The following is a 26,128-nucleotide window of genomic DNA, read 5'->3' on the forward strand; positions in this document are numbered from 1 at the left end:
GTGAAGAACCAAGCAGAGGACTGGGGTACAAACATCAGTTCGACTGTATTGCCTTCACTACAGACGCGCAAAATATCAATCGGTCTCTACCGTAGCTAACAAGTGTTATTAGTTATTCAGCTCTCTCATTGATGATGAACAGGTATCCATAAAAATTTCAAATGTCAGGACAAGCATTAAGTTGCAGACAATTGCAGTTCAAAGGCGGAATTGAATCTACTAGCGAAAATTTCTTAACAGTCTATTCTTATGGTTGTGTAATAGCTTAGTCAAAGACTTTTTCACTGGTAGTTTAACGATGCTCTAGATAACCCAGTTTACTCTGCTTTAAATAGTCATTAAGAGAAATCATCTTTAAGCGACGATTTGGCGTGATCAGATGACGATTTTCAAATAGACCCTCGAGCACATTGTGTATTTAAGCATTTGTAAATTTTTAGCCAGCAGAACGCTATAAAGGATGCAGTTTTCTCCTGGGAAAATCTGTCGAATAACTTAGACATACGAGATGCGAATACGAATAAAAATGTATCTTAAGATGTACCGTTCTTAACTTCATTTGCTAACGATAAGCGAAGTAGGAATAAAGCAGATATATAACCCCAGACAGTAATAGCTTCTGCATTTAACTGCATACATGCGGTACATCATAAGGTCAGGACCAGAGTAAAAGAGCCAGAGCCCCTTATTATCCCTCTGAAAATTCTTACCTGCTTCCGGTAGACCCATACGACGACGATAATAACGCATAAAAATTCATACTTTGCAATGCGGCCTAACTCCCTCACGCTGCCCAAATTAATTCTTCTGTTAGAAAACAACAAACTTACTGAACGCTTAACAGAGGTTGATATCGTGCAATAATAATAATAATGCACGTACAATATTAGGGTATGCCTGAAACGGGCTCGTTTGGCCGTTACTGTTCAGGTCGCGTTGTGTTCATCATATGTAAACCTACATAATTAATTCCTCTCCATTCAAAATACATGTCACATGGACACATGTATAGATAAGCACATATACATATATATATATATATATATATATATATATATATATATCTATATATATATATGAGAACGGGCAGCACTCCGCGACTGACATACACAAGAGACTAGTCACAGCTCATTTCGGTCTTAGGCATTACCGGTCGACTGTCGCTCCAGCGGGTTAGCCATAAAAGCCAATGGGCAGTTCCAGTTATGGAAGCAATGTCAGCAGCAGCAGATCAGCCTCTACAAGATAATCAATCCGACAGTACCGCTTATATACTGTCAGCTTAAATTCCTGGCAAAAATACATAGCGTGTGCGTATGCCCATTCATCATGATCGACTTTAGTCTGGTAAGGTGTAGGTACCACAAGAAAATGTCTGGAGGTTGACATCTCGTACGACCTTGACAGAAAGATGAAGACAAGAGACCCAGCGAAGGTCCTGTCTCATTAAATGATTTAGAGACTAGACATTTTAAAGCTTTGATTAACTTATCTACTACTTCACTGGAAGGTAAAAACGTTCCGAACACTGGTAAATAGTTACGGATCTTTGTGTTGTAAATTCATTAATTTACAATGCACAGAACTATAATCGAACTTATTTGCGTAATTGATCCGCGCCTCATTTCAAATACCCTTCGTGCAGTTGTTAAATAGAATACGTTTGAAGTGCCTGACTAGACTATGTTATTGTGATGTTTAATTGTCCTTTATAAAATTTGGTCGAGATAAAATTAGTCACGCTCCAGTCATTGAAGGATAAAAAAACGTATGCACGTTAGCGTCCTGCAAAAAATATAAGCACTAAGTAACTCCGACAAAGGCAAAACATTTTGTATTATTTGTACATAACTATAATAAATATCAAGTCTCGATAAGGAAATTCGGGGTTGGTAGTCATGCCTTGGGAGGGGAGGGTCTGTGAAATGTGCCTTCGTTGAATTTCCGGTGCCCTTCTCCCTACGGAAAACTAATCCGTTATCGTCATTTCCTATGTTTTGATTTTGGAATATGATTGTTTGGCCGCCGTTTCTCAGTGCATCCCATAGGGCGAAAGCATTCTCAAAAGTGTTCGTTGACTTTGCCACTAAACTTGGACCAAACAAACATCGTTATAAAACTGCATTCTGTTTAAAATAGTTCTTATGAAATAGTGCAGAGCTGAATATATTATAGAGGGCGGGACCAAAGGTCACCATTCAGTTGGCTTTTCTAACTAGAAATAAAAATGGAGCTTTTGTTCAATCTCAAAAGTACTATGTCGAAAACTGTGTTGTCATGGCTTTGTTGCTGCTGTCAAGTGATGTCATAGCTCATTAGACGCAAATAGAAGACGATATTGAAAGTCTACAATCCTTTACTGCATAATGTTAGTTATGGAAAGATATTGCCACCATATACTACTAAATATGGTAAACTGCCGTCTTGGAGGGTCAAAAATAAGCTAGCTTTGCTATTAATGAACTGGTCTAAAAAAGACATGACCAATTACTTCAGTTAAAAGCATTATCCATGTAAAAATTGACAGTAGACGTTTGACGACTGATCTTTAGAGAAACTGTTTTACCAATAGGATATAAAATTTTTTCATACTTCAACGAGTGCTATCTTCCATGATTATTGTTCAGTAATACACCCAAGACGTCACATTTACGTGAGACTCCAAAACGCTTCACGTTCATGATATTTATTAGTATGTTTTGCTTTTGGCTAATGATGTTGCTCTTGACAGCATACGTTAGGATAATAAACGGAACCCTATACATAACTTGAGTGTATTGTCGATGTAGATGCAAACAGGTTTAACTTAATAGCAACACTGAACTTGATATTGGCTGCGAGGCCGAAAGTAAGGCGAATAAATACTTCGAAATATTATATAGCCACGTACAGTTTCATAGACTTACACCTGTACCGTCTCTTCACAGTCAAACAATGAAGATATTTCGACCTAGGTATGTTCAGGGGTGCCATGGAAGAACAGACATCTGCCTATTCGATTTCTCTGTCTCCAATCCACCAGCACGATCATTGGTTTACATGTTAATTACTGTCCATTTGCATAAAGGCAACACTAGGCACTCTCCTACTCCATTTTAATTTTAAATGAAGTAACAATTAATTGAATTTGGCCTGAGACTATTCACAGACATTGAATTCTTGTAACAAACTGATCAAAAGGTCACTCAATTTTCCCAAACGCTTTCGATGTTTTATTTACTGATTCTACGGATTACTACAGATTTACTGATCGAAAAAATACGTGAGGTTTTTCTGTGTGGACATATCTTACATCTGTTAGCAAGCAGACTATTCCAAAGCCCTCTTCAAAAACTGCATATATTCCCTGGTCTATAATGTCCACAGGTCCATCAGAGGCATGGCCGTAACTCTCCTTTATGTGCGTTGGCGACCTCAAAACACTGCCAAATAATTAACCGTTTATTCAAGTCTCAGCTTGCTTAGGATTTTCCATATTCCATTGTTTAATATACGACGTTGGTTTGGGTTGTAATAGGCACACCGAAGGCGACACGTATTTTGTTAAGGCAGGCTCTAACAAACGTTGTTAGTTGTTTCATGAGAGCAGGCCGACCCACGGGCGATTATCCTTAAGGGGAGCGCAGGTTCGTAAATGTTATCTCTTTATTGTGTACTGTAACTGATTTTTCAGCATCGTGCGGTCGTTATCACGGGTGGTTTGTCCAATGCGACGACCATCGTTGGACCTTGATAGGACACAAAGAGCCCAAGAAGCTTCGTTTTTTTTATATTCGTCAACGAAATGCAGGATACCCTCAAACAGATGCAGGGTTCAACAGGCCTGTAGTGAGTTCAGCCAACAGTGGGCAAAATCCCGCAAGCCCAACAAACATTCTTTTGCCTTCACTAGTCGTCCCAGGCAAACTGACCGTAGACTTTAGCTTTATGGCAGAATTCTGAATAATGCTATACGAAAGAGTGTAACTAAGACAATGTTAGTGAGTCCTAGTTTTTCTTTTATAAACACGTGATTCGTCAGGAACGAACGAACATTTAGCAGAGTCAACATCTGCTACTAAAAACAGCAGAAACTGCTCAACAGATCTGGGAGGGGCTGAATCTCTTGAAGTCGCTATCTTTGCAATGACAGAGGGCAGTAATGCGACGCCTTGTAGGAACCAGGACACAAATAGAGCCTTATTTGAAAGCACGATTATAAGCATTGTATGTGAATGCACTTAGTTTTTGCACAGTCGTCACACAGGGGCAAAGAATCGTGCGGAACAGAAAGTACATGCGCTTTTTATTGACCGCAGGGGCTGTTACAGCAATGTGTACCTTTAAAGTTAAATGGCCTTTTTATTTGCAAGCAGAATATCCATCATAGAGTATCAGTTTCATAAAACTAATTCATAACTTTATAAGTGATATTATTTTTAGCAATTATAAAGTAATTTGTTAAGTAATGCTTATAGCTAGAAGTACTTTGAGAGCGAATCACTTATACCTCAATTACAATTTTCCTTGATAACAGTTGTAACGGTTGCAGAGTAAACAACTGTAACAGTGTTTTACCATTTATCCTGCATTGTGACTAAATCTCTTACTGCAACCATCCAGCTTCGAAACCGATCTCCATCTGCTTTTAAGTAGACATATTGTCGCGTAGGCTTTTATGGTCTCGCAAAAGTTCAAGCACAGAAATTTTATCGGTAATCGTCGATAGAGGAAATCTGCAGGTAAGGTTCAACTGGTCCGCAGCTACCTACCTACAGAATAGCAATACGATGTTTCAGTTTTCAGTTCTGGATCTACGTGGTCATGGCATTAGAGAGAGCATGAAACAAATCTGTCGAGCCTAAGATTCACACGATCTTACATTCAGTAAGCACACACGTTGCCGCTAGACCGTCGCGGGCACCACCATATTGACCATTCGGTGCTATAAAACCATATCTCGTCACCTTTATATGTGTCCCTCGGCTATCGTTCGCAATATTATTGACAGCATTTCTTGTCATCTTCATATTCAACTTTACATTCTTCCCCCATATCATTTATGCCTGTACCTATAGTGGACTGAGCTCACTCCTACTCCGGGAAGATTGCTTGCCAACAGATATGCGACTCGCAACCAAATAAATAATTTGCTGAAATGATCGCCGTCAAAAATGCTTTGCACAAATGTCCGGTTTTGGACCCGCGACTTCTCCAAAGCTTAGCCAGTGATACAAGCGTTGTTACTGCCTCAGCCGTACAGAAAACACTAATTGTATACGTGCTAGTTTCTAATTAGATTCTCCTTGGTTAAAATGGCTTCACTGCGCTTGAAATAATGATCCAAGAGACGTTCTTCGACGTTTTTCCCATAAATCGTGACTGGTTTGATTTTAATTGATTTTTTCAAAAATTAAAAAAAAATCGAGACTTGATGCGAACATACACTTTTTGAAGATCTACTTTTTCAAAAAAAAAATTAGGGATTATAAAATATTGTATATTGGTTAAGTGAATTAAGAAAAACGAGATTTTTTGAAAATGTCGAATCGATTAAGTGGCAGTACTTCAAATCGCTCTGTTTAGAGTCGTTTTTCGAAGAGAGCAAAGTTTAGAGGAGTAACGGGATTTATTTCGAATGCGTACGGAAAATATCATTATAGTATGCTGAAGGTGTGTATACGATATTTTAGAAATCACCACTGTGAGGCAATTTCAACCATAGGTAATATACAAGCTCGACACACAATCGAGGAGCCCGATTTACATATTGAGAATCGCTGTACTTACATAGTGTGCAGTTGTATGTAAAGTACGCCGTATGCTACGTCAAATTCGATATGAATATGGTAAAAAAAGATATGGTTTGATGATCCCAGCCGATTCTTGTAGCCGGCCCATTGCCGGCGTCCATTGAATTGGAGCGATGCGGGAGATTGCTTTGCTAGAAGTGGGTTTCATGCGAAAAGTCACTCGCGTATGGGTTGACTAGCACAAATAGGCAATACCTTCAAGTGACCTATACCCCTGCAGATGCACTATAGCTTAGCTGCTTTGTATTTGGCTTATAAAAATATGTGAACAAGAAACATATTTCTCATAGATGCGTAGATTATCGAAGTGGGGCTGAATTTAATGACAAGAAGTTAGGCTGATATGATGATACATGTGCCAAAAATGCTACTACTTTTGGTTTTAGATCTCGTAAAAAATATTTGCTTAAAAAATTATTGAAAGGACTTTTATTCTCATACTTTGGGTGTAGATATTGCGCATCAATGATCTCACATAGTGCATACGTGGTTGGTAAAGCGATTGACACTTAGCGGCTTATTAAAAAGCAATATCCAATAACATTCAATGGCAAAAATTACCATAACGAAGCTTGATAAATGGATATTTGGTGACTGCAACCCACGGAATCTGACGAGCAATAAAATGACATATCATATTTTAAGTGATTTTCTAACGCCGTCTACTTAAATTTAAATAAACATTTCATAAATATTTTGTCTCATATTTTAATAATGAAGGGATTATTATTGCCAGCCCATGCCACTAACATCGAGGAAAGGCTCACCTTGAAGTCAGAAGTTTCATTAATGAATTGCTCATTCTTACATGGCTGTAGATAAAAACAAAAAAAAAAAAAAAAGAAAATATCCAGCTATATCGGGAATTCTTTGACAGGTTATCTACCACAGACTCAATTTTGAAATTTCATAGCCTTTATAAATTAAATAACTACCGGAACACAAACAGTTTATGATGTTAGTTCACGTATGAAGTCGTTCTTTCACCTCAAAAACGGAGCTAGAATATGCGTTATAGCATAGTTACAAGTGAGTAGCGTTTACCCCATACTTGTGACTGTAGTTAGTAACTTAATTATGTATATAATGTTTAATGTGTGTGATCATATGTTAAACGCCAGCATCCAATAGACGTTCAGTTCCAGGCCAAGTCCTTGTGTCTAATTACTTGCTTGCCAGATCCACTTACCAGAAAACAAAGATGGTTTTAATAGTTGTTTTCCACTCAAATCTGGCGATCGGGGGATTCCGGAACCCTGATTAATTGAAAGGTGTTTTTCGATACGACGATAGTCTTTTAACAATCCGTTAGATTCATCTTTCAGATGTAGCCTCTCTACAACTTTTTTCGGTAACAATCACGTTTCTGCTCACAACGCCAGTCGTTTCGACAAACGGTGCAGTATTCACTGTGTTTATTGTATCCTACTCTGTAATATCTATCCATCTATTTACTAGGCAAAAAGCTTTTGAGGCGTCCTTGCGAAACGGCTAACCATATGAACTGTGTCTCGTTTAATAAGCGTCTAAAGATTGCAATAAAATTTTTCTTGAAGCTTTCAACCTCTGACAGAAGCAGAGAACCACTTTACGATTTACACTCATTAAATCGACACTTATGAAACCTTGCCAATAATGTCGGCGCTTATCGTGCGGTCATGCTGAGAGTTCCTAGCTAAGCTCCGCGAAATCGAAAAACGTGATAAAGAAATCCTGCTTCAACCGGTGCCCGTCTTGACGGAAATTTGCCCTTCGTGAAAATGCTCGCGAAGGTTGGAAGGACGGATGTCTTTTGTGATCCAGAACACAGCACGTAAAGCAACACGTAGAGGAGCATAGCCGTACCTCAATGAAAGGACCGGTTGGAATGAGCCTGCAGACGTGAGTGCCCACAATATGGCTACTAACTCGGCTTATACTGCGGTAGGTACCGAAGCGCCGTGGCACTCCCTATAGTGCTACCAAATACTGCAGGCGGATAGCAATAGCAGGAGCGGACACGTTATGCTCAGCCTGACCTGTGGAGAGCGGAAACGAGGGAGTAGTGGCCTTCCCGGTGCAAAACAATCTTTGAAGAGAAGTTCTAACTGCGTGACCAGGGTAGAACGGACTACGCATGGACGTAGAACGAGTCGGTTTTGCGGCATCGATAGTAAGCTAGCTAACGAGTTAGCTCATTCCGCCACGCCCGCGACGTGACTGCCAAACGCCAGACTACCTTCTGTCCCGCCCCTCGGCACCATTCGGTGTTAGTTTCATTTCCCGGACGTTTGAAAGCATACAAAGATGAAGACCTTTCGTAATAGGGTGACGAAGAAGGATGAGTGGACACAGGAGATCGTATTGCCCTTGTAAAAAACCCTTTTTATTAGTCATTCTTTACAATCATTGTTCTATCGTTTCATCTATTTCCAACTCGATACCTCGAATTGTAGAAATTTCTACGGTGGATTCTATGAGCTAGGGCCATCAGATTTGAAATGTATTTCAGAGCTCACAGAAGAGGAACGTGTACATGTCGTACCGAACGAGGGCATATCAACACAAGCAATGTACGAGAATTAGCTAGTTAAAGTAACATGCAGTTGACCATGGTGATTACGTCTGATAACAACAAGTGAATGACAAGTTGCAGATAATTTATCAGAAGTAATGGGTTTTTAGTAACCGCGTAACAGGAATACTTAAACATAGAATGGAAGCTGCTTCGGCTTTGCAAATAAAAGGCTTATTAGTCGAGGCTTTACTGCAGCTGAATTTTGAAAAACGCACAGTTGTCCTTTCCCGCAAGATGGATATACGGAAATCGGACATCGAGCTTGGAACTCTTCAGAAATAGTCTTCTCGCTCTCGAGGACGAAGTTTCCCACGATCTCAACTGATTTTAATTAAGTACAACAAAGCATTCAAACCGACCCTTACAGCATCCAGAATGACAAAGCTAAAATGTTAGCGACAATAAGACGTATTGAGTCGGGCTCACAAAAAGTGCCAGAAAGACTTTTCTATTAGTTTACTAAAAAGAGAAGAAAAAGTACGGCTCTATCTATAAACGCCACTTTTGTTGACTCTGTAATGCGCGCTTTATCACTGTTTTATTCAGATCATATTAATAAATAAATTACTTAGCCACGGCTTCCGAAGTCATTTATGGCTTGCAACGAATTTGTGTATATCACTTTGTTTAGTTGTACACTGCTATAGCCACCAAGGCTAGGACGTAAAATTGGTAGATAGCTTCTGGCTTTTGGGGATAAGCCATAGATTTAGATCAATCTTTGAGGTAAATCGGTTTCATGCCCCTGACTCGAATTATGTGAGTGATTTGATGGTATATTCCATAGCAAATGCAGCAGGTTATCCAAAATGATTGTGTATACATAGAACACACATCTACACTGCTGTTCAATGATACACGATATGAACAGCGACGGGACACCTGATGCTTACCAGTTAGCCGCGCTAACGTTGTAATTAAGTGTGACGTTACGTTCCGAAAGCATACTGTATACCATGAAAGATCAAACCGCGCAAATTGAATCATGGATCAGTGGAGCATTGTGCGTCGATGCATTGATTCGAACGGATTACAATATAAATGAAGAAGCCGGACGGTCGTCGATATAGATCTGACCATGTAGATACCTGACAAAGAACAATAAACATGAACAGAGACAGGGTGGATAGAATTTTGTTGGCACGCGACTAAACATTACGCTTTTGATCAACTTTTCCCTTACTTCGCTGCGCCTTCATTTAAACAACTTAATTTCAATAATAGACGAACCAATATAAAACCGTAACCGCCCAAAAACCCCAACCGCGTTTCTCGCTCGGAAGTTTCTCGTAGCCATACCTTGCTATCTTAATATGTGCTGACCACGATCAGTAGTACACTCACATTTCTAAACACGAACCAATAAATAGTAAAAAGCTAGTAACACTAACAGCCGATATATAGAGCGTACTTTGCATGAATGTTTTGCCGCAAGGTAAGTACTAAAATAACAGTTGGAAACTTTATTTTACGTAAATTTGTTAGCTGGCAGAAAATTAATGTGTGAAATCACATATATGAAGAGATTGGGTTCTTGCCTCATCATCTCATGATTTACGGTGTGGACAAACTTGATCATTCTTGGTTTCTGAAATAATGAAAATTGCGGCGATATTTTGTAAAATTATCACCATTAAAAAGAATTTGGCTTCCAAAAAACAGTCGGTCTTCCGCGTTAAACTAACCAGTTTACGAAATATTCGAAGCAAGTATATGTTTGCAAAGAATGCTTTTCGACGGTAAATACAATGACCCAAGCGATTTGTTCCACTGAACAGAAGTTAACTACCTAACATTTTGCCTCGATGGCTACCATGCACTGTTTATTTGTAAAGTTAATACGTGGCGGAACATATTCAACAGATATATATGATAAAGACACTGTGTTGCGTGAGCGTGCCTGCAACAAGCAGCTACCACTTAAGTTTTCCCGGGTAATTTTATCTAATGTCGTCTGCTCTTAATGTGTTTATTAATTTTTGGCGGCTGCTCGTTCAGTTATGTCAGTTTGTTCTGTAACAAATTTTCAGTGTGTTTGTCCTTATTTTGTTGAGTTTAGTCGAAACCGGTTGTTGTAAGTCTACGCGTAAATTTGTACAAAACGTGATTTAATTAGATTCGTCTGAGCGAGTGATGGCTGAGACAAAATCATTTTGGAAGAATTTGAATACGACAGTTATTAGCCTGTTGCTCTTCCAACGGCTATCTTCAGCAGAAGGGTTGGATAGGTGCTGCTGGAGACAGCCCACAAATGATTAACGATTATCCTATGTAGTTCTAATAACCGAAAAATGATAACTGTTAAGAAGTGTAATTTATGTTCAACACTGCACACAGATATAAACTGTGCTTGTTTGGTCCGGTGGCTGGACTCAATGGGAAGCCACTCTTGTCTAAATTCATACTAGTTTTAGCAGAGGACACTAGCTTGAACACGAAGACGTTCCAATATGCCGACCGTTATCTCGTTATATAGCTATGCGCATGTTATTGTACACACGATAGAATAGTACTTTAAGCAGAAACTATGAGCGTCATTTTTGAATATGATCAGCAACTTTCAAGAAAAACATTATACTAATTAGTTAAATTCTGCTCACCTGGAGCCCTGATAGGTAATCCGTTCTGTGAAAGCCTAGACGTTTCTATTCATATAAGACCTTCCAGCACAAAGTCGATTTCCGTACAACCTTGAAAAATACTAGTACTACAATTTTTCATTCATGATTATGTAGACAACGTCAGCAGAATGAGTTAAAAAATATTCACTATTATTTCGTCTAAAATGTTTGCTAGCCTGAGATTAGGCCAAATCATTTAGCAAGTGGTATTATTTGACTAAAAAACGTGTCTTAACGAAAACATGATTACTTTATAGATGCTGCTATTTTTCGCAATATTTACTAAGTTTAATGAATTTCTTACACAGTGAAAAACGGAAGTTTAAAAAAGATTAGCAGGATGCCTCGGGGGCCTGAGCTGACCATGTTAGATATGTCGGTGCTCCGTCCGTCGACAGTACCAAACTCCGGTCATCTAAAAGTAAATAAACCAGAGAGCAAAGCCCGAGCTGCTTCAGAGGCACTCGACTTCAGCAAGCTTCGTGGTAAAGCCAAAACCACTGCCATCGAACATGTTTGTATTGCGACCAAAATGCTAAACCTCAGATTAAATTAAACAAGAATCATAACTGTAATAATACTGAATTGAATGTATTGCATTGAAATACATGTACTGGCAAGATTTACTCGTTGAACTTCTTCGATTTTCTGGTTCATTTAAATCAATACGAGACCGATTTCATGTGTGAAACAAATATGACCATAGGATTTTCTATTTTTGGGTAGAGTGCGAAAGAGACCTAAAAAAACACAGGTATGATTTCTTTTTCGCCACTTTCGTTTACCCATGCTTTCGTACGTCGTTGTTTCTTCTCCTATTGTTTCTTGTTACACAGCTCGAAGAGGTGATCGAATCGCTCCCAAAGATCGCAGAGGAGCAAGCTCGGGCTCTGAAAGTCCTTCAGGATCGAACAGCAGCGCTGCAACGCATTCTCTATATTCTTCGGGATGACGCAGACAAACTGCCAATGGACGCTCTTGGCGACTTCGGGGTTCTCGCTACGAAGTACGTATTAGGTAGATAAAACATCTGTCGGATTAATTGTGATGTTAGCTGTACTCATATTTATAAATAATGACTTTTCTTCAAGCAACCTGTATACATCCAAGCCATTATTCAGCGAGAAAGTCTTGTAATGAGTGTCTGTTTCTTTTTCAGTCCTGAACCATTTGCTGCAGCTTTGGAAGAATCAATGAAAAGTTATGAAAATCGAAGCCCTGATAGGAAAAATAACGCTATTCCAGGAAACTTACGCAAAATTCTAAAGACAAGGTGATAGGAATAGTGTACACACTTTGAAATTTTTTTATCTACTCTATATTTGGTGGCAAGCTCACATTAAATTCAGTTTAGAATCGTGATATCCTCTGAGGTTTTAAAAACTTGTTCTTATAGAGCCGCTTTTTAACTTACATATAGAAAGAAGTTTTGGAAAAGCTTTTATAAAAACACCAAGCGTTTTTTTTAGAGTGTTAAAATTACCTAATCACCTTGTATTTAAAAAATTTCAGCGCGTCACTCAATCGCACAACAGCAAGGACGAAGGCATCAAACACTTCTACAAGATCAGCGAAGGTAACATATACATGGCTGTTCGGTCCCGTTTTGAAGATACATTAGAATTATTTTTCTGCGTGGTTTACTAATTAATCTGGTAGTGGTAGAATATGCCACTTCCATTAGAAGTCAGCATACAATACAAGACAGCCTTCATTCCAAGATGTCAAGAAATCGTGTGTCACATATATACATCATGAGATATGATTCCACGGAGTGACTACCTGTGCTGATTACCGACTAGATCTACACAAGGCCTATGTACTTTCATTTCGAATATTTTTGCCAACATATTTGGTCGCTTTATTGAAAGCCCAAAATTAAACAAGCCAACAACGTTACTTTGGTAGCGAATACAGAACGCTTTCTACGTGCGATTTAGAGGGCAATTAAACTAAGGCATTGAAGAGGTACCCCTGCATTTTGTCATGAGGATCACAAGTATTTTCGTTTTAGAGATTTAACTACAATTAACATGAATATAGGACAAGGAATAAATTCATCCTCTACCCAAGTTTTATATGATTTGTGGTACATGCAGGGTAATCAGGAATTGCTGGCAAACTGGAAAATATCTCGAGACGTCCATCTATAATATACTGAGTTAACCTAGACGGGTTGGATGACTCGAATAATTTTCAGTGTGTGTATCAACGTTTACACAAAATACACAGCCGTACAATAAGGAATCCTGCGCCTCCTGAGTTTCAGATTATGTAGTCCTATATATATGGAAGCCAAGTTCGACTCTAAATATATGACTTGGTGTTTTTAAAAAGCTGTTTTCATTTATCGTCAAAACTTGATCAGTTCACAAAACTTAAAAGCAGAAGCAAAACAATTGTTTCGCGATTGTTTGGATTGACTACGAATTACTGACCCATCTATACTATATAATAATACCTATTAAGTTAATAAAAAAGATAATACTAATCGTGTCGTCCTTTGCTTCTATTCCAGGTGAACGCTTCGACCTTACGACAGAATCGCGCACCTTCAAGATCTAGAATTGCTGCTACCCCGTTGAACAAGCAAAGTTAGTATCTCTTGGCCGCATTATTTAAGTAAACGAGTTAGTCGATGATTGACTATTAACGAGGCTATTAGAGGGTTTTGCATTACCAGGGGCAGCAAAAATGCTTGTCTTTGCTTTTGGCGATTATCTTACACCATGGATATATTCAGGATATTAATAAAAAAAAAATCGCAATCTTTCCACATTATTTTTTTCGCCTACACGTCACCGTTTGTGTCAGCTGTATTATTATTTATATTTTCTTCTTCTCGATTACTGTGCGTCATGGTACTAACTGCTCCAAGCCAACTTTCTTTATGTAAGAAAGCTTTGTTGATTTTTTGAGGACGCCGCATTCGAGACAACAAATATTAAGCACATGTCACAACACAAATCTACATTTTGTAGTCATCGTTTCAAAGTAATCAGCTGCAGGTCAACTCCGATCTCACTAGTGAATATAATTAATTAATGATGATTCACTTACATAATTCAATATTAAGGAAATATCTGTCCTAATTGAGAAACAACGCTAAATTGTATACTCGGCAGGTGCCTTTCCGGCAGGATCTAAGAAAAAGGTGAAATGATATGCAGTTTTGCAAATGTCTATGTTTTGGCGCACCGGCAGACATCAGCTGATATCGACGAGAACCTTGACAAGACAGCCTGTTTTAGAGAACTATGAAAAAAAACCTAAAATTGAAGCCTGTGAAGATGCTCTCGGTTAAACGACTGGGGACCGAAACTCGCTAAGGCTATATCTCCCTTGTAATCATATATAGTAGTTTTTTCGTGTCTCCTTAACCACCTTATAGTGATTTATGAGGTGAAGTGAAAGGATGAGACCTCAAAATGTTCGTCACGAAGAGGCCTACAGTATCACAATATCATACGACCCAGTAGGCATATGTATATATCAAACATTAGTGGTATTGTTTTGGAATGTTCGGTTAGTTTATTTGTATTTATATTTGACGAAATTATCTTGACCTATTTTCGCTGAAAGCACTGAATATTTGGGCCGTGGCAGATGTTGTTCATATCTAAAGTAAGGTGTCGAGTATCTGTGTTATGTGCACATATTCAATATGAATAACAGTACTGAAACGTCTGAATTATAGAAACAATTTTCACAGATTTGAGGTGCTCCAGAAATCGGTCATCAGCTCTATTTCATGGACGAGAATAACATTCCCTATACTGTAGAAGTGACAACAAAATCAGGCAGTTCGGATACTATGTTGTAAAAGTGACGATTGAAAAGTATAAGGAATCGATTTATAAATGCGATAAGCCATACATATGAGGTAATCATCTGTACAGTTTTATGAAACAATAAATACATTTGCTTAGCCTGTAGTTGCTTGAATAAGCAAATATTGAAATATCTTTCCTTAGTTTAGTCTTAGCTTGACCATTTTCATCTGTTTTTTTCCAAGAACCAACGTTGACAAAGATTTTTCAAGACCCTCAAGCAGCTGAATTGCAGATTTATCTTATTCACTTAACTTTCATTCACTAACTTAGTTCAAACAGGTTATATTCTCTTACAATTATAGTTATATTTACTTGATAATATGTCTAGTCAATTTAATTAAGAGATCAATATATTTTGGATCATTACTATTACCATTACTTTTTTCCAATGGTTAAAATATAAGTTATTTAAGAACTGTGGAAGTCAATGAAGTGGCGCCACTACGCGGTCACATCAAGTACGATATGAGGTCAGTTTTATACATTACTACCCTTAAAGGCCATGGAGGGCGCTGCTATCTATACAAATGAAGTAACACTGGATCCGCATTGAAGTATGAACTGGACGATTATATAGATAGAAGTGGTCTTGTAATTTCACAGAAATAGCTTCAGCCAAATTGTTTGATTATTATTATTGTAGTCTAATCAAAACCTCTATCCCGTTTATTCATAATCCTGATATGTAGTAATCCTAGTTTTTGTAAGCTATTCATGAACTGATAAGTACGTCTAGATAAAGGTCGAGTCGAACTGTAGCATCCAAGCGTACCGTTGGCTCCCAACTTTAGAGGTCACTTAATAGTTAATTTAGTAGACAACTGATTGCCAAGGACAGCTTTTTGTACAGCATTCACAGTGCGTGGGCTATTGTTATCTTCTATACAGAAATTTAGAGTACGTGTCAATATATTTAGACGTCAAAAATTATTAAAATGAAAAATCGAGGAAAATATACTGGCCTGGCATACGGCAAAACCTTCAATAAAGATCTGATAAGTCATAGGTTCGATCTTTCAAAAATTATTAATTTTGTTAATCTTCAAATATTAGTTATGACACGACGCTGTCTCCAAAAACACAATATAGTTTGAGAAGATCTCGCCAACAACATACATTTTGAACCCCTTTTAACTACGCTGACGTTTAGGTTTTTCTCTTTGATGGGCCATTGAATTTGCTAGTGTTTTTATTTGCAATGTAGCCCTATATGAGTGAACGTCGGCTAAACAAAACTATAACAGTAAGAGTTGGAAATCTCGTCATAATGGCTCTGTCTGCGACTGATGTACGCCAAAGACACACACGTTAAATACAGATCGTTTGCTAAATACCGACAATCATTTTCCCTGTTTTCGGGGAGACAGACGCACCAATGGAACTAAACAAGCGACACGGCAAGCAGATGGGGGGACCGAAGAGGGGTTCGATTGGGGCGTCGTTTTGGCCAACCGAAGGAGACTCTCGGAGTGTATCAGTGGCGTCGTGCTTTGAGTGCATCCGGTTGGAACCTAACAGACTGACCGAGCAGGCCGGCCAAGTTTCCTAGGGTCGCACAGCGATTGAGGCCAAGGACCGATAGCTACAGGATAACTCCTGTAATTCTTGCACATTGGTGATAATCACATTTCTGTCTGCTGCACGCCCATGTAGAAAATGCAACAAATTACTCTAGTCAATATATATGAAAAATAAGATTTTTTGTAAACTATAAAACATCTCTTTAATAAGAAAAAATTAACCGTTATTAAACGGGGCATGTTAAAACTTAACCGTTGAAATATCCAATGGACTATCTCAAATAGATTAAAAAAAAATATTATGGATTTCATTTAGAAATGATATTGGTTATTCAAAGTAGGTTTTGAGCGCAAAAGTACTTTGCAGATATTAAGTTTTTGAATAGAAAGTAAAACTTAATATCTGCTTCTCTACATATATGTGTACACTAGGATAATTATTCTTTCATGCTTTTTTTTCATTCAGATACTTAAAATATTCACAAGTCATCACTATGAACTCATAAAATAGTAGAAATGAAATAAAAGCATCGTACAATCGAAGTTAGCAATTTACTTCATACCTCTATGTTTTATTTACATTGAAAAAAATGCTTAACCTACCATAGTCTTTAGGTGTAATGGATTTTATTCGCAGTAAGAAAACCATTGTTATTAGATGCGAACAACTCACTCAGTTTGTAACAACGGTAAGTAACAAAATAAGTAATCGTTGCATGCGCGGAACTTACTTCTGTCTTAAGCGGCCGTTTATACACAATACCACACGGCACAAAGGCCATTTGTTCATCTTCTGGACTCCACACGCTCACCGAGGGACCAAATTGGACCATCTTGCATGGATCTAAAATTATATTTCCTTTTTTGTTTTAGCTTAAGCAATAATATTCTAGCAATAACCCACGTGCAGTCTCAACGGGTAAGCAGGTTTTTTTGTCTGGTATCCTATAAGACTTCCACAAAGAAACCGAACGCTAATTTTCAATACTAATACACCACTTTTTACACACACAGAACTTGCTAAACAGTGTTTAATCAACAAATTGTTCAGATGTTACGGAGTCTGGACGAATAGATAGAAATCGGTGGGGTTCTTCATAATTTCGACGGATTCATTGCAATTCCTATTTGTTGGACTGCAAATTGGGTTTTACGGAAACACCAATACTTGATAACCACACTGGCTGCACCCTACCCCTTTCCCTATTTGAGTCACTGCCCCTACCAGAGCTCGATGGGAATACCCTCTACGAAACCAGATTTCATGGAAATGACTTGAACCAAACGCAAATCACGGGCTTCGTTGAAACGCTTCTACGTAGCAACTCCCTATCTGTAAATTCAGTGATGTCAACCTGGCTCTGCAAGCAGGTACAGCATAAGATAGAGGCGTTACGTTAAGTCTCTTGCTGTATACGCGCTCAGACAGTTTAGCCAAGCAAAAGGACTGGCTGTAAGCTGGATAACGACGCCAAGTATAAGGGAACCTTGGGAAATATTTTGCTGCACGATCCCATACATAACAGGAGAAAGGATCGTTACTGGACAGAACGTGTCTATACGTACGCATCATGACTGTATATTGGGCGAACGACGACGAGAGAGTTACACTATGAAGTTGTGCAGGTATATGCAGATGTCCCTGATCTCTCCAGATCAATGGAGCGCGAAACATTTTTTTTGTATCCATGTAATATAACCATGGGAGATATATACATTACAGTAGCAGCAATCCCAGGATTCTTACGACAGTGTACTAATATGTTCGACCATCTCTGAATGAATGTGTCGTATAATTTCGCCGGTGCCAGTTTACTGTGTTGGGCTTTTATCGTTACAGCGGTACGGTGTCTGTAGACTGAAAAATATCGATGAACCTATTATTGGACTACGATCATCTACATCTAATTGGATCGAATGCATTTCGGCTACCTCCGTGGATACCATGTACGAATGTGTATACCGTTGATATAAGTAGTTATATGCGACCTTGGGCTATTTTTTTTATTCTCCTCTATTTTGCGTGGTGCCAGCTACTTGTCGCTACGGGGTTGTTCTAAGAAATCTTTCACTGTAGATTGGTAGCAGGGCTATGTAATGCCTTACTGCACAAACATATACTAATGAGAGCATTACCTTAGAGTGAAATACCTTTAGTCTAAAAGTCGTGTATCGTTATGAGACGTATCCTCTGGTACCAAAATGATTTAGATTTCCTTGCGTACGACTACATTAAATGATAAGCGATATATTAGAGATCGAAACTCTGTATAATTACCTCATATTGAGTATCTTGTTTAAGGTTCTGTGAAGTGCTCTAGAAAAACGAAAAAAGAAAACTTTGAATTGATAGATATGCTAAGTTGGTGCTATGGATTCTTTATGGCAACCAAATATATAAGGTTCTCACTGTCTAATCGGTTTTTTAGATAAACGATCGAGCCCCTTTTAGCACTACTAAAAAGACGTACAATTTTCCTGATAAAACCATTTACCTATAACTCATTGTTTTTGAAATAATCGGAAAGAACTAAGATTTCAATCGAATTCGAGAACTAGCCATGTACAATACTAATACTGCTACTAGTAGTGATTTTGGAAGACGCAGTAAATATTAGATCTGCTATATTCATCTAACGTATTCTGAAGGCTTGTTACACTGGTTCGAGTCCTACCGTGTTTGTCTAGTACTTAGCTATAAAGGCTGAAATTACAACCCTGGCATTTACTAACTATTACTAACAGCTACCTGCATAATCATACCTGCATAATGGACGTGCGCACTTCAAGCTTTGCTTTACAAGCAATGAGATTATTTATATACCGTGCTATATTTATCGTTTCTTTCCTTTAGTACACTGTTCGTTGTTGCGTCTCTGAAGATCTTACAAATGCTTATCTCGCACATGGATTTCACAGACTGAAATAATTGGATGCGTTTTACTAAATATGCCAGGTAATCACTTCCGAGATGTATCTGGAACTGAAATGTAGTTAAAATTGGTCAATACCGTCTATTCGCTTATTCAAAGAACACGGCCTCGTGCATATCTGCGAAGTCTCATTATCACTGAAATATGTTTAGTTTCTACTTGCGTAATCTTTCGGGACGAATGCGGCTGCAGTCAGAGATAATCATCCATTTCAACCTGACTTATTTAACCTATTTGATTATTAGGGTGTTAGCTATTTTACTAAAGACGTGAGTAGTGAATTTACTCATAATAGGCATCGTCTAAACGTTATATGTACCTTTCTATAAGTGTATCCCTTACATTAACTAACGATAGAGTTCCTTGAGAGTATACAGAGAGAATACCATTTTCTAGGCGTTGCTGCCTTTTTTCCATTAGATCGTTCCAACGCTGGTTCTGTTCAAGACTTCGGTTTGTTATGGAGGAAATAGTCTGAAAAGTGATGCCCTTATTTGTTCTGCGTATACAGCCATGCTTTCGGATATTTCAAATGCCCGCCCCGCTCCTATCGATTTTCTATATTATCGTTAGCTGATGGTTCCGCACACTGTTCCACCGGCGTTAATTTATTTTCAAAGCTAACATGGGTTGACTCGTCGTGAATCTAAAACCAGATTTACAAGACAATGGCACATGACAACTACTTAACGTACACGATTCGCTTGTGAACTTTAAGGTGGTGCAAGTGGCTTTAGCCGATGTAATTGCCATAATGAAAAATACAGATTGTTTATGACTAATCGGTGCTTCCAGCAGCCTTTGTCGGTTCAGTCAAAGTTAGATCAGTCAATTTTAGCAAGTTTATTGTACCCATTTTATTCAAAAGGTTTTCTGTTGGGAGAAATTCTCAGTTGCATGCATGTGAAACGTTTTAACGGTTTCTCCTAATAACGCCTTCCAATTTATAAAAAGTCAATAAAATTATCGGGTTTAATCGGAACTAAAGTAAATATAATATAATAAAATTGTTTATTCCTTCTTTTTTATTTCTTTTTCATTCCTCTTTTTTATTCCTCCTTCCTAGTTCGAGTCTGGCTAGAGACGTTTGGTTCTGGCGCATGCAATAGCAATGCATGTTCGAGCGAATCCATTCATGAATATTCGCTGCGACTTTCTGCATTCCTACAGTTCGCATTTACGTTTACAAGGGTATCTACGCTGGTGTTCAGCTTGCTGTCCATATTGGTTGGAAATATTTGGGAAAACGACTTTGAATTATCAAATTGAAGTTTATCTCTAATCGTAAATCTTGGGTAAATAAATATTTCTTTGACGATACTACACCAAGTAACATTAAACGAAGCTTTTTTTGTCCTGTTGTTTGAGTTTTGTCCGGGATCGAAGTTCTGACTGCCTTGCGCAGAGTCTATTGAGTCAGAGTTAGGTGTGAAGTTAGCAGGTGATTGGAGCAAACACAGTTTCACATAAGTCTAAGTATTAGTTCGGCATCATAAAATCGGCATGTAAGAAATCAAGTCAAGCTAAATCAATATATATTATATAATAGCAAAGTGCCAGCTTAAAAAGAGAATTTTTTTTGCGCGTTATGCTTTTGAAGTCTCGGTGCGTTTTCCATGAGCGCATGGCTGCAGATGGGAATATGCGCTTCTATTTTTGTTCTAATATGAGTTCTGAAATTGATTGTTTCTCACAAGATTGGGTATAGATGGGATTAAGTTCGGATTTAAAATGTCACATAATTCGACAAGTCCAACTTTCCATGATCCTGAAGTCTAGTGAATTCAAGTTGCGTTATGGTATATACCTATATGACCAACAATAGTATGGAAATTAGGTCTACTCAATTTGCGACATATTGATGGGACGCGAGAAGTCGCTAATGAAAAGTTTTCAGGTCATGCTGAATGACCAATCGGCCGCTTAGTCAATTTTCAACACTCATCTATATCGTATAAGTAAATCGCTTTATATGTACTTTTATGAAATAGATCGCATTGCGTCTTACGTGAATACTTACACGTCCGCAGTTCTTCTGAAGATCTTGCACCATGTTTTTATGCCATTTATTTAGGTTGTCTTCGACAGCCTGAAGCGGTGGTCGTGGGAAAATAAGGTCGTGCTTTACATAGCCGCCGGGTCCGTCAAAGACCCGTGCCTGTAAAATGTCTTGCGCGGCCAATGGGAGCTCTCGCCAGGATCCTGTGAATCCAGCATCTCGTGGGTTGAAGCGATGCAAAGCAAGGGTTGAGACGTTGGCCGACATTACTTTTGCAGATGACATCTTGCCCAAAATGCTCGTCTGACACGTAGTCGTCAAAACACTTCGCTAGAGTCCTTTTCACTAAGCTAGTGCCAAAGTGCTGCAGCTGGTAATTTTTCGCTTACTATAGGATTGAATGTTTGTTTGAGTTACTTCGTTACAAAGAAATCCAACAGTCACTGAGGTTTGTAAAAGGGAGTCAACAGTCACTGAAGTTTGTAAAAGAGACTCAACAGTCGCAAAGACGCACTTTTGATTTTTTATTGACTCCACCTATGAGTTCACTCACAAATGCCACGATTATCCTTGTGGAAACACACTATGAGTTAGATAAAGGGTCACTTGGAGTGGATGCAACCCTAGCGGTAGCCCGATCGAACATGTACTTGTGGACTAATGGTTTTCGGGAGATCATTGCCAAGCCTGTAAACGTTGGAAAAGGTAGTTAACCAAACGTCTCGACTAGTCTCAGTATCGCAGTTAGTTGGTGTCATCCTAAAGCTGCCGGCACCGGCTCTACCAGCCACCGCATACAAACCGCGCGTCAACCCATGGGAAAGGGTAAACAAATGACCCCATTTCGAGACCCAGTTGTTGGAGTCCACCAACCCCATACTCCATACGGTTAGGCTAGTTTGCCTTGTCGCATTGATATCTTTGGATTACTGTTCTGGTGCTGTTTGGCGGTGGGGTAACTCTCTCGCGGGCCCGCACCACATAATGGTGCCACGTTGGATGGCTGCACAGGGTGTCTGATCCTGGACGTCAACTGAAGTTAGTATACGACGCTAACGTTTGCTACCGACGATCACGAGTTAGTGCTGTGAAGCACTGTATAAGGGCCGGAAATAGAGCAGCACCGTAGAGAAAATAGCGGGATAGGCCATACTAGCAAAGCGACCCGTTGCAGAGGTTTAGGTGCGTGAATAATTGATCCAGCAGGAAAAACGACATTGGGAGGCATGGTTCCTACTAGCATCTAGAGCGTGGGACTAAGTGCGGATAGTTAGATGCCGCGCTGGAGATTATGCAGCCTCTCGTATCAACAAGAGCAAAACCCTAGTAGGGTCGCATTGACACATATACATGTAGGCAGTATGCTGTGCTACAATCGAATAGTTAGTGGATACATTTAGTTTTTGGTAACGAAAATTAATCGTCGGCGACTGGATAGATTATATTCTTCTATAGGCAATTCAAATTGTAGCTTCTGAATCATAAAATAAAAACCAACTTGCTGTCAAAAATTAAGCCGTGTATTCCAAATATAAAAAGCGACTCTTCTCATTCATAGGAACTATATAGCTTTTACATTCGCATATTTTAGATGCATTTAAGTCATTTTAAATACTGCTTTGGCACTTTGGAAAATGGCGTGTCTAAGTGATCATGGATTCAAGGTTTGTGACACTTGGTCGTTCGGAATTCAGAGCGTTGACTTTTCGCCTGCAGGTAAGGCGCACTCCAAATAAAATCAAAATATTATAGCGAAAATACTTTGTGTTAATCAAAAAGTATGCAAATTATAAGAAAACACACATTTCGCTGGTGTTTTGCTTTGAATTAATCAGATTTTCGTAGCTTAAAGTCGTTTCCTATTATATGAATCCCTTTATTTATTTCGGATCATGTAAACGCCGAAAAACGATGAACACTGTTAATATCTGTTTCGGTCTCATATGGTATGAAGTTCTAACTTTAACTGCTTACAAACAATATACCTACAATACGTTTGTGCAAGCCATCCTTGTCACACACGATGTGTTTTGATGCTCCTTATTTAGAAGGTCATGCAATAGATGGCATAAATACGATGTAACTTATTCTCATTCTAAAATAAAAAATGATACTGGGAATATCATCAAGTGATTTGAACGGATAATATCAAGTAAATTAGGACTTATGGTTTTCCTGTCTGCATATTCTAGCGAAAGAAAATCACAAATACGGCAACAGTCGTTTGTTGATGTTTTCGGTATAAGCAAAAAGAAGCAGTAGAAACTGCAGCAGGGAAAAACTTCACTAGGGGTTCAGTGTATTTGGGTTAAAACCAGTCAAACAGTAACCGTCAATAAATCGTGGTCGTGGCAACCAATCAACAAGTACCAATATCGAAAATGGCGATGGTTCTTCGAATACAGCCACGCCACCACATTTGTAGGTTATTTGTTGAGTCTGTTGAATGCAACAATAGTACAATTGACTTCAATAGTAAGAATCGTTTGTTGAGGTATCGTGTGTATAACCTAGATAATCAACTCCTAAAAAGATAAAGCTGGACAGTGAGATATGCATATGGATATCGTTATATTGTACATGATATCCTAGATTAGAGAAAAATAGCGCGATGACGTTGGCAGTCGATCCCACAGAGCAAGCAGATAAAATACTTATGTGATACATACTTTTGCTTGATGAATATTGGATAATTCAAAAATTTTTATATAGATTTTGATGTAGCAGAATGTTACAACGGGTTCCTTAGAAAAATCGCTAAATTTCGTCTAATGAATGCCTTATTTATTTGAACGCCTTTTGCTAGCCTGATTCCGTATTTTCAAATCATATGCTTCCCATGATTACACCATAAAAATTTTTGCACGTATCATAAATCAAAATGCCCAATATGCCCCAGTATTCTGTTTGTGTTCTGAGAATGATTTCAAGCATGCATAACCCGAGAAAAACAGCATGCTAAGCGCGATAGTGAACATGATTGTGGGCAATGTATTTGACGTTGCTGTCGGTCAAGATATAATGGTAGCCGAGGAAGTGCCTCAAGTTTTGAAATAATACAAGTGATTTTTGTGTACAGGCAAGAACTACAGAATAAAACAGACAATTTTAAACGGCACCTTGAAAAAAAATCAGAATAAAATCATTTGTATCTATTGGGTACACTTTAATCCCAGCGGACACTTCGTGGGCGTATTGTTATTGTCTTCATAATCATTGATCCCCGAAACTAAACATAAGTGAGACAGAGCGGGTATGCGTATGCCTTTTTTCTATTTACAAGCAGAGACATTTTGATATTTTGAGACCTCATTTAGCTCATCGTATTAACAAATCAACGCTATATCCTCTTACAAAATACGCTTTTTTTCATCGTGGCCGCGTGAAGCTCTTATTCAAGCCATCAATCTCGACTACTCTAAGTGACTGCATTAATTATCATGATTATTTTTGAAAAATGGCTAAAGATTCAAACTTGGCCTCCCAAGCTGACGGACCGCCGTTACGTCATCTCTGAGATATATATACTCAAATAATACAGATTTTCTCGGCTGGGTTTGAAGTCTTGGACTGCAATGAGTTTTGGAAACCGCAAGCTTTCGCAGTGATCACAAGATAGTTTAAAAAACCTAATATACCAGTCGATTGATTCCGTTGGAGCAATAGGAAAGGCTTTTTTTGTTGCCTACGAGAAATGTGCGCTCTATGTCAATATGTCGAACGTGATAACACTAATTGTTTTCGAGTGTAGATGTTGCTGCGCGCTTTTACAAAGAAGTATGCGCAAAAAATTTACACAGGATAGCCATTCTTAAAGATAAGTTGTTTACAAAAAAAACTGTCGTTGTCGTAGAGCTGTCCCCTGAGTTGTTAATTTCCGTACTCTTTTGGTCAAATGGTGAAGCGATCACTTTCTCGTCCGTGAATGAAGCCCTACCTTTGGAAAGAAAGGTGCATTTGGCCCTGATACTGAAGTAGTAAATAGACTAGCGTGCTAATCGAATTTCTGAGCCCCTCTGGAAGATCAAGTAAAGCATTTTATGTTTTTTATTTTCATTGTCCTCCCATTTTTTAGGCCATTAAATCAGTGCACCCAAACGTCTGTGCAAAATTTTTTCACTTTTTTGATATGCGGTACCTACGTTATAACTCAATGCAAGGGCACTCATCTGTACTTACTCAGAATCGTAAATAATTTCTGGATATTTCGGCCTTTGCAATGATATGTCAGTACAGATTACAACAAAGAATAAACCAAATTAAGAATATCAAGCATGGTAAACAATTGGCGTGCAGTTCAATACGTAGTAAAGACTATTTGCTTTCTTAAGTTAATAAAGTATGGCCACCGTTTTGTGTCGTTGGTCTACCATATAAGATAGGCCAATTTAGGTAATTGTACTTTCATAATGGTGCAGTAATACCATATTTAGGAAAACGTAAGATGGTTTGTAGTTGAATATCGACGCACTTCGTTTCGTGCTAAAAGTAATGCATAACGGTTGAATAATTAACCCAAATTAGTTAAGTAGGTCCCTGCTGTTGGTTGTTCATAATTAACATTCTACACCGCCAACTTAATCATTAATCTTACTGCTAAGTCATAGACAGCGTTTTCTTCCGAAAGCATCAACAAACTCACACTTAATGGTCAGTTTAGGTATTTCCCGTTGAGAAAAAGCACCTTAATATGTAGGCAAGTTCAGTTAAGTTTGGTATTGATTCCGTACTTCAGGTATATTACAAAACGCACGTAACGCGAAGCTTTCTATATGAATAATTGCCAATAGTTTGTTTGAAATGTGACCAAGCAATTTTTAATCATTAATTATAATTACATCAACAATTACACGGATTGTGTTTCGAAGATCAA

General features: G+C 38.4%; 2 protein-coding genes across 4 annotated transcripts in view; one reads left to right on the forward strand and one right to left on the reverse strand.

Annotated features, from left to right (window-relative positions):
* LOC111258912 (uncharacterized) overlaps nt 1-22,906 on the reverse strand; it is a 51,591-nt gene extending 28,685 nt beyond the window's left edge. Inside the window, exon 1 of one of the 2 annotated variants that reach the window (XM_022830491.2) lies at nt 21,277-22,906. In XM_022830491.2, coding sequence (XP_022686226.1) covers nt 21,277-21,540 — 264 coding nt within the window. In that variant the 5' untranslated portion in view covers nt 21,541-22,906. Of the gene's footprint in view, nt 1-6,981; nt 7,712-21,276 lie in introns of those variants that run through there. The other variant, XM_022830492.2, reaches the window with a different exon arrangement.
* Nucleotides 9,751-14,923, forward strand: LOC111258914 (uncharacterized). 2 transcript variants are annotated; one of them, XM_022830499.1, is made up of 7 exons: nt 9,751-9,784; nt 11,279-11,484; nt 11,807-11,976; nt 12,130-12,243; nt 12,483-12,546; nt 13,489-13,564; nt 14,096-14,923. In XM_022830499.1, the coding sequence occupies exons 1-7, from the start codon at nt 9,766-9,768 to the stop codon at nt 14,131-14,133; spliced, it is 687 nt and encodes a 228-aa protein (XP_022686234.1). In that variant the 5' UTR covers nt 9,751-9,765; the 3' UTR covers nt 14,134-14,923. The 2 variants fall into 2 exon arrangements, with proteins under 2 accessions (XP_022686234.1, XP_022686235.1); XM_022830500.2 differs by lacking the exon at nt 9,751-9,784 and adding an exon at nt 10,332-10,423.
* Nucleotides 22,907-26,128: the final 3,222 nt, after the last annotated feature.

This window comes from Varroa jacobsoni, unplaced genomic scaffold (genome assembly GCF_002532875.2).
Source record: "Varroa jacobsoni isolate VJ856 unplaced genomic scaffold, vjacob_1.0 scaffold_275, whole genome shotgun sequence".
NCBI lineage: Eukaryota > Metazoa > Arthropoda > Arachnida > Mesostigmata > Varroidae > Varroa > Varroa jacobsoni.